Here is a 12,864-nt window from a genome sequence, read left to right as displayed (position 1 = left end):
TGTCCTTTACCAGATTAAGCTATTGCTTTTCAGATCTAAAATCCTTGCATGTGATACTAACCAACCTTGGTACAGGTCAGGTCAGTTAACTTATCACAGGCACTAAGTACACAGTTTAATTTGTATATTTTTGTGTGTAAGATATAGAGTGCTTAAATATTCTGAAATGTAAGACATGTCAAAAATAAAAGAATTCTTACAAACTTAGGGCAGCTCTTTCTGAATTACTATAAATAACATTCTGTTGCTCTGAATCATTTTGGCCATCAGAATTGACAGGTCTCCAAATATGGAACTGACTACCTTACAAAATGGTCACCTTGCTCTCAAGGGACAATCTTCAAACAAGGCAGCCATAACAGGGACAAGGTAGGTGATTTTAAAGGAGACTAAACAGCATCCTAGGTTTCTGTGATGAGGCAAGAAGGAGACTCACCTGCCAGAGCCTTGATGCGGGACCGCTCAAAGAGCCGCGCAGAGCTGTTCTCATTGTCCCAGTCATCGACGTCCCAGCGGTTGTTGACATCGCTGTACTGCTGTTGGATCTCAATGTTGTCATAGTCTGTGGCTACTGTGGTTGTCATCTTGAACTGTCTCAGCTGCTCTTCCACATCAGCTCCTTCTTAGAGTTCTGGGAGAAGGAAAGGGCAAAACATAGTCAGATGTCTGAAGTATATACAGTCCCCACGAAATCTACTGGGATAAAGGTGAGTAGAAAGTAAAAGAATTAGTGCTTGTCGAGAACAGGTCTTCTGAAGTCAAAGCTGGTTTTGAATTTTAGCACTGCCTCATAACAGGTGTGTGACCTTGTCCAAGTTACTTAATACCTCCAAGCCTCAGTTTCCCTACCCATTAAAGAGGGAAGATCTTTACAGGTTGTTAATCTCATTCAGGACTGAATGAGATGATGGATGCACAACAGATGGTGGGTTTCTTTCTTATTTCAAAAGTTTAAAACCTGCAATTTTAAAGTTGTATCAGACCTGGATTAACAGCTACTTGGGGCTTCCGAATGAACTCATTTATTTCTATTGTGTATCACCATAAATTATAAACTTTTTCTCCCAGAAATTCATAAAATATCATACAAGAGAACATGATTTTTATCTCAACATCTCACTTACATATTAGAAAACTGATGCCTATGACAACGACATAAGTATAGGGCACCAAGGACAGTACCAGTGCATAGTAGATACTCAAAAAAATGACCGCAAATATTAATATTGTTGTTCTTACAAATTCCACTACCAATGTTAATACCTCTCTTTAGGAACCCACCCAGGGTCACAGTGTTTTTTGGGAGTAAATATGAAACAAGAACGCAGGCCTCAACTTTTGGTCCACTCCTGTCTTCACTTTAGCATCATGCCCTTGGGGAATTAAGTGAAAGATGATGAGCTTTAAATATAGTTTCTCCCTTCAATACAGCTATTATTTATGCATTGAACCAAAATATACTGAGGACTTACTACACACTGAGCACTGTTCCAGATGCTGGGGATAAAAGAGAATAAGATAAAAACCTGGGCTCCAGGGAAGCTTATGTCCTAGTAGGAAGAGCTGGACAAAAAGCACACAGGAAAAGGCAAGACAGTACAAAGAAAATAAAGTGAAAGCAGAGTCATATGATGGAGAGCGAGTGACTATTTCAGGTCTGGTGGTCAGGGAAGGCCTCTCTGAGATGGTACTGACACTCGGAACTCACTGTCCAAAGGAACGGGTCATGCACAGATCAGGAAGAACAGCACTCTAGTCAAAGGAAGAGCACAGCATGTTGGAGGAACAGGAGTCCAGTGTGGCTGGAGTCCGGTGGGCAGAGGAGAGACAAGGAGACAAGGCAGGTGGGGCCCCTCCTGCAAGGGCCCTGGGAGGCCACGTGCCATGGGGAGCCACCGCAGGATTTTAAGCTAATAACTGACACCACTAGATGTATGTTTTTAAAAGAGTATTCCTGGTGCTGTGTAGAAAAGAAATTCTAGGAGGCAAGAATGGAAGCAAGGGCCACCTGGGAGGCTACCCCAGTGACAGTGGTGGCCCAGCTGTGGGTGGTGGAGTAGAGGTGGTTAGGATGTGAACGTGCTTTGGAGGGACACTGACAGGAATGGTGAAGGACTGGCTAGACCTGAGGCATTGGGCAACTGCCGGCCTGACAAGGCTCTGAGCTTGATTCCCACCAGTGTGGGTAAATACCTGTATACTGGAAATCTCACCACACGGACTCAGGCTCAATCGGGCATAGAAAGCTGTCTGAGTGAGTTATGTTAATTTGCATATATAAGGGGGAAGAGGGAAAGATGACATCCTCCTTTCAGTAGGGGGAAGATATCCCAAGGAAAAATCATGCTTGTTGTCAGCATCTTAAGACTTAAAAATTTATTATAAGATTTTTATATCTGGATGCTGACTTAGTGAAAGTCTTGCTCAATGTGCACCAAGAATGTGCACACATACCAGTGTCAGCAGGCCTTGTCACTACAGCATGTGCTAGTAACACCAGACGCCAACCAGCTACACAGAAGAACCATTCAAGAGAAGATTTTTTTCTCCCTCACATACGTCACTATACAAAATAAAATAAAATGAAGCCTCATATGCAAAAAAGAAGCACTTCTCTTACTGTGCTTCAAACGAAGCTTTTCTCAAGTTCCAGCACATAACCACACGTCACATGCAACCAAGTTTCCACGGTAAATAAATTAAACTGAAACAAATTAATCATACCTTAAATAGCATAATAATTGGTGGCACAAGCATACAACTGCCTCCTCTGTTGTCATTAGCTGTTTTCTCACAAGCTATCTATCCAAGAACATTGCCAACACACCCCACATGCTCCTGAGGATAAAGCACTGAGTCCACCTTACAGCGGAGCCACCATATCTGTCACTCAAATTGTCACCCATCGCTACTCAAACAGGAAAATCTTGGATGGGAGTAAAATCCTGGATTCCCATCAGACAGACGTAATCAGTCCCAACAATATTATATTCATTGGTATATTAATTTTAACACCTACATTAGCAAGGTATTTACAAGATTTCATCAAAACACAAAAATTTCAGAAAACTAATCCAGTAAGTAAATTCTATTGAATAATCTTACAGTTGCATTTAACATTCAGAGTCACAACCTCTTTCAAAATAATCAATATTGTCATGTAACCATTTGACCTTGAGGATGGTTAATTTTCATGACTATTATCTACATCAAAGATTTTCATAAAATCCAGGCCTTGGAGGATTCTATCTCTAGAGGAAAACATGTGAAAGTGTGATTAATTCCAAATTCTGAAAGTATAGCAAGTGCAATTTAATCAAGCTCAAGGCGAAACCCAAGAGAAGCATACCGCTCCCCAGATAAGTTTTGGCTATTTGGTGCCACCTGCTGACGGGCGAGGGCAAGCCACACCATGGCCTCCAGGGCAGCCACCAACCTGTGCGGCAATTTCTACCATGACAGACTCTCTGAGTAAGCCCAGCTACGGCCCTTGTCCTGCCCCACCAGGGACTCTGTCTTCCCACCACCGCTCATCCCCGGTCACCAACTGCTTTCCACAAATTTCTCGATAAACAAGTGTTAATCCTCTTCTTAAGCTTAAAATAAGTCATTCCTAGAATTTAAGCACATGTTCTTCTAAGTGTTCTTTCTTAATGGTGGTCTTTAAAAACACTGTAATTATTCCTTAAAACAGAAAGGTGAAGGAGAAGCAAAAGTACCTATTAGTTTGTGAGCAAACAAATAAAAATTGATACTGTAAAGCAATTCTTTTTATTTGTTTCACTCCAGTGTCTAGAATTTGGATATCAGAGACATTTTTTTCAATATTCATTCTTCATCTGTCTGAAGACAATATCCTTGTCAAACAGCTGAGTCTTCATAGTGATGGAACCCATTTTTAATTTTCAGGGCGATTTCAAGGCAAAACACCCCTCACTCTCACCGCAGCCATGTGAAAGGGTGTCTGCAGGCATTCACCAGCAGCAAGGGAGAAGAAGTCAGAGCCAAGGGAACAACGCGGAAGAGTGTGCCATGCCTGGGGGTTCCAGACCTCCAGCACGCTGCAAACATCACTGACCTCTAACCCATCTCAACAGGGACTGTGCCAGCTGTGAGGACAGTTTACCTCACACATACAGGTGTTCCCAGGAGGTTATCTAAAAAAAGGCTGGGTTTTCTCAAGGTGCTAGCAGCCATGAGTCCCAAGGGCTGATGAAGTAATCTATACTTCTTTCTTAAATGGCTGTGGGAAGATCAGGAGAGAAGACAGGAAGTCTTGGCTATCTTGGAACTCTGCCTTCTGGTCCCACCGTGAGGAAAGCTGGAGAGGACTGTGTCAGGCTGGCACAAGACAAGACAATCTCCCCTCAAAGAAAAGGGCCTTCAATGCTTCTACTAGCTCCATGAGGGCCTGGATTCTATCTGACTTGATTGCCACAGTCAGAGTTCATTAAATGACCCTTGAATGAATAAAAACAAAAAATATCCTGGGTGTGACATGGGTGATACCCATGTTCTTTGGTTTTTTGTTTTTTGTTTTTGAGACAGAGTCTTGCTTTGTTGCCCAGGCTAGAGTGAGTGCCGTGGCATCAGCCTAGCTCACAGCAACCTCAAACTCCTGGGCTCAAGCAATCTTACTGCCTCAGCCTCCCGAGTAGCTGGGACTACAGGCATGTGCCACCATGCCTGGCTAACTTTTTCTATACATATTAGTTGGCCAATTAATTTCTTTCTATTTATAGTAGAAACAGGGTCTCGCTCTTGCTCAGGCTGGTTCTGAACTCCTGACCTCGAGCAATCCACCCGCCTCGGCCTTCCATAGTGCTAGGATTACAGGCGTGAGCCACCTCGCCCAGCCAATACCCATGTTCTTTGCGACTAGGTTTTCAGAAGACAGTTAAAAGTGTCTGTCTATCTTCCCTGCTCTTCTCCACTGTGGGAACAGGTGTGTGTGTGTGTGTGTGTATGTGTGTGTGTGTGTGTGTGTATGTGCACGCACGCATGAACATACAAAAACAAGGAATATGTAAAAAAGCCAAGGCATTCCCCCTCAACTTACTCTTCTCTAATCCTGTGTTCTAGGAACTGGAATTTTCCAAAAGATGCAAAGAAATCCCAAATGCTTTATTATTTTCTGTTCCAATAAGCAAATGTTAAATTAATTTCTTTAAACAAATGGACCAAGACAGATGAGGATGAGGACCAAGTGGATGAGGAAACTATAATTCTAGACTTGTAAGGTAAAGAGGTGCCTATCACTCTGGCATGGGCCACCACAAGGTCATAACCACTAGGACAGAAACTGGAATGTCACCATTCTAGATTTCAGAAGAATTCTGTTAGTTCTCCTCTATATTGATTAAAATTCTCAAAGTCAATACCTGGCACAGCCCAGAAGGAAAACATTTTATCTGTTCTGTTACTTCCCAAGATGCCACATTTATTTTCTATGTCACACAGGTGTCAGATGAATTCACAGGTTTCTGTTCTACAAAGCTGCAGTCCCCAACCCTCGGTCTGTGGCCTGTTAGGACCTGGGCCACAGAGCTTCGCCACCCCCATCCCCCACTCTGTCCGTGGAAAAACTGTCCTCCATGAAACCAGTCCCTGGTGCCAAAAACGTTGGGGACCACTGCTATAAAGAAACAAAAGTTTATCCCCCAAGCTTCCTTCCAGTGCCCTTTTGTGTTACTCTACAAAATCTCCCACTTCCCTGTCTTTGATTCCTACTCTATGCTGACAACTGCTCCCTGGACAGCTAAGTGCAGTTGTTCCCTAGGGATGACCAATACCATCTGTCTAACAGCAAACTCATAATCCCAACCTCCATGGCACCCTCATTTCCCCCAGTTATCCCAGCCAGAAAACTCGTATTCATCCTTCATTTCTCCCTCTTCTCCACAACATTCAGGTCCTAAAGATACTTGTACCTCCTGAAAATCTCATGAGTTAGCCCAAACAACAGTTTCTTATTCCAGTGCCTCACCTCTAATTTTAACCCCTAATCCATTCCTCCACATCGCCACCAGAAGCACCTTTCTAAAATCCTAATCATTTCACCCGCCTGACTAAATTCCACCACTGGCTCCTAGGCCAGAAAAATGCCCAGAACCCTCAGGAGAGATAACAAGTTCCTTCATGAGCAGCCCTTGCCCATCTTTCCAGCCTGGTCCCACTATTCCCATCCTAAGCTCTCGTAAATCCGGAAGGAAAAATCTTGTCTTGGCTCTAAACCTCCAGCCTGAGACAGCTCTCTACTCTTCCCACACATCCTAACTCAGGTACCACTCAGGTAATCAATCACTCACCACCACTGCCACTTGGTCTGACTTAGTCACCCTTAGATGCCCCCATATGCACCCCCTCCCAAACACCTTATCTGCTTATCACATATGACAATGAAACATAATTACAAAACGTCTATTTGCTTATCATCAATAGGCCAGTCTCTTGAGGTCATGCCCCCATCATACTCTTTGTAACTCCTAGTGGGGTGCCTAAGTAACATTAAGTGCTTGCCAATTGTTTGTTTGTGGGTGGGCTGGCTGGCTGGGTAGCAGATGGAGCACTGGAAGGAGGGGCCATAGGGGCAAAGTCAATTCAAGTCGCCACTCTGGTGCTGTCTCTACCAGTCACAGAGCCTGAGACACGTGTTTTTCTGAGCTGCACAGATCCGGTGCACACTCTGCTTTCAAGGACATCATGTTTTAAAAATACGCTGTTAATGAACATGAAGACATATTTAATAAGGTGCTTCTCCATGCACTTAGTAAAATGTGGATTTCCCTTTTTAATTTGGTTATTACTCATGAAAAGAATTTTTTGTCTAAGCTTCTCAGACTTCGGAGAGTAAGGCAACAAATAGAGAACAAGTGGAATTTTCACTGGCACAACACACATGCACACACACACACACACTTCGTTAATACCCAATCTTAATTACAGGCTCACAGAAATTAAATAAAAATAAAAAAGGTGACCAATATTTGCCAATCCTTTCTAAGGAGGAAAACCATATGCTAACAATTACCTTGACAGAATTTACAGACCTAAATGTTCCACAAACACTTAAAACCCTCCCACTTTACTCATAAAAGACCTGAAAAAGTATACACTGGACTGCTGGTGTGCTACCTCAAAAAAAAGTCCCGCTAAGGACACTGAGGAGACCAAATAGTGCAAACTCTAATTTGCCTGCCAAGGCACTCTGCAGCAGTGGGAAATAGCAGTGAGAAATAGCCAATAAAGAGGAATATCTGTAAGAAACCACCACTTCTTAATAACCAAGTTACCTACTACTCAGGTGCTCAAAGCTAGTGCTTCCATTCTAAACATTCATAGCTCTCTGCTCACAAACACAAAGACACACATTAAACATCCTAGCATGTTAACAACACAAGAAAAGTCATAAGCATACAATGTCCTTTATAAAAATAACGTTCACTTTTATAACAATCCAGTGAACATGCAACTTTACAGGAACATGTTCACTGTAAAAAAAAACAAACATGATATAGCTGTACATACTTCAGCCAAAATTCATAGAATCAGACCATCCCGAGAGGGAAAGGCTCTCAGAGACCTATTTAATAAAACTTTGTTAATAAGGGTAGACTTCAAATACTCTATAGCTGTATTAACTTTTGTCTGTTTTATTTACAGAGCATGGTGAAATCTCCCACTATGGTTATTAGATTTTCCTTCTAACTCCCTGAATGCCTATAAGATCACAATTATTTTATCTTTTTGGTGGGCTGTTAATATTATGAAATATTTTATCCCTACTAACATATAAATTCTATTTTGATTGATACTAATATTTCCTACTATGTATTTTTCTATCCCATTATTTCAAACCTTCTAGTGCCATTTTGTTTTAGATATGCCCCTCTTTTTTCAATCTAATCCAAGAGTCTCTGTCATATAGTGGGCAAGTATAATCCATTTGTATTTATTAGGATTACTGCCACATTTGAAGCTGTGATCAATTTATTTTGTTTTTTCTATCATTAACAAAAATGTGGAAACTGGGACCCCAAAAGTTAAACAACTCGATGAAGTGACACAGCCATGATGATTTTATCATAATATCTTTATCACTGTTGAACACTGAGCCCTAAGAATGTAATCTAATCTTTAAAATGCAGAGGTCATGAGTCTAAACGCTAACACAGCTAAAAATTACATTTTGGGAGGATGGCTTACTTTATACGGGCATGGTGTGTTACCTGCATTCACATTCAGTTCTCCCCAGCAACCTTTTGAGGTAGCTACTATTATTAGCCCCATTTAAAGGATATGAACCAAATGCGTAGGACTCTAAAGCCCATGCTTTCAACGAACAAATTATTAGCCTGCCTCCTAAGGCAAAACCTTTAAGAGTGGTTCATGTCAGAAAAATATAGAAAGGCCTCAAGTTTCTTAAATAAATGAGGAAATGGATCGCCCTTCATCAAAGCCTAATTACAGCCTAGGACAGTACCCCACCCTGCCAGGTCTCCTAGCTCATGCATATGCAATGGAGGTAACACTGCCCCCAAAGGAATGAAAATTTGTTCCTCCAAACAGTACAGCCTAGTTGAATTTGCCCATTTTAAAAAACAAAATTTTTACTTACTCCTTTTTATGTAAGCACACATATACAGTGTATCTATGGTATTTCATATTAAAATTTCATAGATGAGTAATTAGGGGAAAAAAGTCTAAAAGACCCTTGGTAGGGGAATGGGAATAATGAAAAACAAGTGATGAGAAGCACTATCCAAGCTAAAGAAAAAATGCTTATTTCCTTTAAATAGACAAAGACTTGAAAGAAGCCTTAGAAGACAGGAAGATGAAGACCACATTTCTCTGTACTGAAGAATTAGAATTTAGCTGGGTGCAGTGGCTCCTGCTTGTAACCCCAATGATTCAGGAGGCTGAGGCAGGAGGATCACTTTAGGCTAGGAGTTCAAGACCAGCCTGGGCAACATAATGAGACACTGTCTCAAAAAAAAAATGGATAAAATTAGCTGGGCATGGTAGTGTGTACCTTAGTCCCAGCTACTTGGGAAGCTGGGACAGGGGGATCGTTTAAGCCCAGGAGTTTGAGCGTACGTACAGTGAGCTATGATTGTGCCACTCCTCTCCAGCCTGAGTGACACAGCAAGACCCTATCACCTAAAAAAGAATTCGAATTTCACATACCACGGGTCATTATGTCTCTGATGTAAAAGCCCACAGTGGCTATTCCGCCCATACTTTAGAGGAGCAGTGAAGTTTAGCATCTTCTGCGAACAATATTTGAAGACTAAGGCACTCATTACTAAGGCACTCTTCATTCCTAATACTCAGAGATAATCTCTTTCTTGTACAGATGAAAAGATGTCACTGGAAGATTCATTCTAGCTCTATAAAACAACACAGCCTGAGGGACAAATTTTGTTTTTGTTTTTCAAATTTTGCTTTTTAAAATGGGCAAATTCAACCAGGCTCTACTCTTCAGAGGAGCAAAATTAACCCTTACAATAACAGAAAATAATTATTTTAAAAAGATGTCACTAGTGGGAAATACACTGACCATAATTAGTTTTATTTTAAAACAGCTTATCAAAAAGGTCTCATTACCATGGTTTGAGAACATATTGTTATTATAGAGTATGACCATGAATATATTCTACAACAAAAAACCATATAAGGGGGTAAACAGGGCATCTTCCCAACCTTCCTCCATTTTATAGAGTAAACGGCACAAGGAACAGTAAAATTATAAATGAATTTATTATTTGAGTCCCTTAACTGAAAGGAAAAGTCTTAATCTACTGCATAGAAGTGTATCCTCCTTTACTGCTTGTAGATTAAAATTTTAAGCAAAATATCATTTCTTTTCTCTGCCTACATATGATACCATCTAAATTCTAAATATAATTTTACAAGTCCTAATTGTTTTTTTTTTTAAAAAGCTAAATTTCAAAAGTAGGTAGTAGATCTAGAGACAAAGTTTAGCTTTTCCAATGTCCATTTATATGCTTCAAATTCACCTTAACTTGAACTACAATTTGAAAAGTAATTTCTACTAAATACACGGCTATCGTCATATATGTGGCAATTAAGGGCCATCCTTGTTTCTGTTCCACTTACAGAAAAGAGCAATTAAAATAAAAATTAACTCAATATAGACCTAACACCATGGTCTAATGGCCAATGTGGGGTTTCTAAATAACCATTTCGGTCTTACATGTACTTCTAAACACTGAAGTTTTAAATTACACTAGAGTATGGTTCTAATGGCACTGCTGACAAAATACTGATCCTGAATTTCAGTAAGTTTGGCATTTCACTGCCTTATTCATTGTGAAATTTCATATGTCCATATCATGTGTGCCTGAACAACACATTAGTAATAATGTGCTTTTATTTGGAAGCTGACTTCTACTCCTACAGTAGCCCAGCGCCCAAATTCTCTTCAAATCTATCAAGTGAAAATGCATATCTCAATTACCTGGAATAAGGATGAAATGAAAGAAATATGTAAACTTGCACTGAAAAGCAACCAACTGATAGGTGAGATGGACACAAATGGACACACACACACACACACACACACACACAGCTACACAAGGCCCAGAATCCTTTCTGTTCTAATAATCATCTTTGTACCACCAGCACCCAGCATACCGCCTAAGCCATAGCAGGTGCTCAAAAGCAATTGTGAAATGCAACACAGGCAACAAGAGCATTGTCACCAAAGAGCAATCTAGTTCTAAAACACAATGTTTCTTCCTGCCTAAACACTATTAATGCTGGATCCCAGTCAAATTCTCACTGTTATTTAAGGGACCACCTTCTCTTTACTCTGATTCATTTAGCAAAGGATGAAGTTTTATAAGAAATTTATTTTCAACTGTCATAAACCATAAGGAGTCATACTTGGATAGGGCTGAAGTAATCACTTATTTCACAATCTCATCTGAATTTGCCTTATAACATATTTATTTTAGGTAAGATTATTTTGAGATCAGTTTCCTCTGCAAAATGACCTAAATCGCTAGAGTGGGACTACCCAAATTTCCAGAGGTTTAAATTTTATTAAACTTTCTCAAAGAGCAGTTTAAACAACTTTCATTGCTTGCGTTAACACTTCAACTGCATGCCTTTCCCCTTTAAATGCTTGGTAAATGTTTCCTAAACTTAGAAATCTGTAACCTTTCAAACAAACAGAATGAGTAAAGGTTGGCCTATGATACTTGACATCAATCCTAAAAGGAAAAAAAAAAAAAAAAAAAAAAAACCATTCAAATTGCAATTCAACATGACCAGACCTCTATTACTAAAATTTGTTTAAACCTGATCAACATGAAAAAATAACTTTAAAAAAAAATCCAAACACTGTTTACAATACTGTATATACAATCTAGAATCTCCATTAGAATCTTGCACATTCCTGTGTAAAAGCTTATTTCCAAAGATGCTCAATATCAAGCTTGGTAACAAAGGTTAGTTAAAGTAAATGTGGATTTGCTTTTGCTCTCCAGAATATCTAAACATTAATATTTAAGAAAAGTTAGCCATAGTGTCTAAAATAGACTGTAAGTTTAGAATCACAGAGAAGCTCTCTGATTGACAACTAATAGCATGTATTTATTGTAAGTGACCAGCCATAGGTTAAGTATGCCTACCGCAGGGCCAAGACATAATCCAACCAACTAAGCCAATTGGTCCAGCCCCAGGCTGGGGGGACATTTCAACACACTTCCCAGAAAGTCACAGAATGTGTACAGCCTGTCCAAGGCTACATGGGCTTATAATTCAAACTTGGTTGGCTCCCACCATTGCTCAAATGACTTCAAAAATGAAAGTAAGGTCTTAGCTGTTTAAGTCTTCAATCAGGTTTACAGAGAAAAAGAAACCAGCAACTTTCCTTGTTCTCTCAATAGGGGAAAAAAGGCTTAGAAGAACAAGACCAGAACATCCAGACTACTGTCAGTTTCTTTAAAAGCTCCCTGGTGATATGATTTTGGAAACTGCATTTTTCAACTACTTACCTGACCAAAATGAAGCCTATAACTTCATCTCCTTGAAATACATTATTCATAAACAAGTTTTATACTTCCTAAAATATCTACAACATAGCATGCACTTTTTTTTTCCCTATCTCAAAATGCTTTCAAAGCAATTGCTTCTTTTGTCAATATCAGCAGCAGAGTGAAGAATGAACTGGATGGCGGGGCAATGTGGATCATTTGGAGGAAACTAAATTCTGTTAGCATTCTATGATTCTGCAGAGAGAAAACCTGGGGGCTGGGCACCCAGCACTGGCTGGGTTTTTAGTGGAGTGGCAGTGTTATGGACTAAACTACCCTCCTCCAGCTGCCCCCACCCAATTCACATGTTGTAGGCACAGTCCCCAATGTGACTGTATTTGGAGCCAGCGCCTGTAAGGAGGTAACTAAGATTAAGTGAGGTTATATAAGGGTGGGGCTCTAATCCAAAGTGTCCTTATAAGAAAAGGAAGAGACACTATGGTCCCCGGCTCCTGACCCATTAGCATGTAGGAAAGGCCAGGTGAGGACACAGCAAGAAAGCGGCCATCTGTAAGCCAGGAAGAGAAGCCTCACCAGAAACCAAGCCTGCTGGAACCTTGATCTTGGACTTCTAGCCTACAGGACTATGAAAAAGTAAATTTGTGTTGTTTAAGCCAGACAGCCCGTGGTATTCTGTTATGGCAGTCTAAGGGGACTAATACATCGAGTGAACCCTAAAGCTGTCTTTTCTGCCATTATACCCCAATCCCAATCTATCCAAGGATCCCGTAAAATTAAGGAAGCCTTTCTAATCTCACTGCTCTTTCTCAGCATGTTGTGGTTTTAAAGAGGACAACAGATA

General features: G+C 40.4%; 1 protein-coding gene across 3 annotated transcripts in view; it reads right to left on the bottom strand.

The window, feature by feature from the left end:
* SPTBN1 (spectrin beta, non-erythrocytic 1) overlaps positions 1–12,864 on the bottom strand; it is a 193,720-nt gene that overhangs the window by 139,318 nt on the left and 41,538 nt on the right. For all 3 annotated transcript variants that reach the window (XM_012777810.3, XM_012777814.3, XM_012777811.3), the window contains exon 2: positions 437–631. In XM_012777810.3, the coding sequence (XP_012633264.1) occupies positions 437–584 (148 nt within the window). In that variant the 5' untranslated portion in view covers positions 585–631. The remainder of the gene's footprint in view (positions 1–436; positions 632–12,864) is intronic.

Source organism: Microcebus murinus, chromosome 3 (assembly GCF_040939455.1).
Source record: "Microcebus murinus isolate Inina chromosome 3, M.murinus_Inina_mat1.0, whole genome shotgun sequence".
NCBI lineage: Eukaryota > Metazoa > Chordata > Mammalia > Primates > Cheirogaleidae > Microcebus > Microcebus murinus.
Note: the sequence above shows the minus strand (reverse complement) of the source record. Positions and strands in the feature narration are given on the sequence as shown.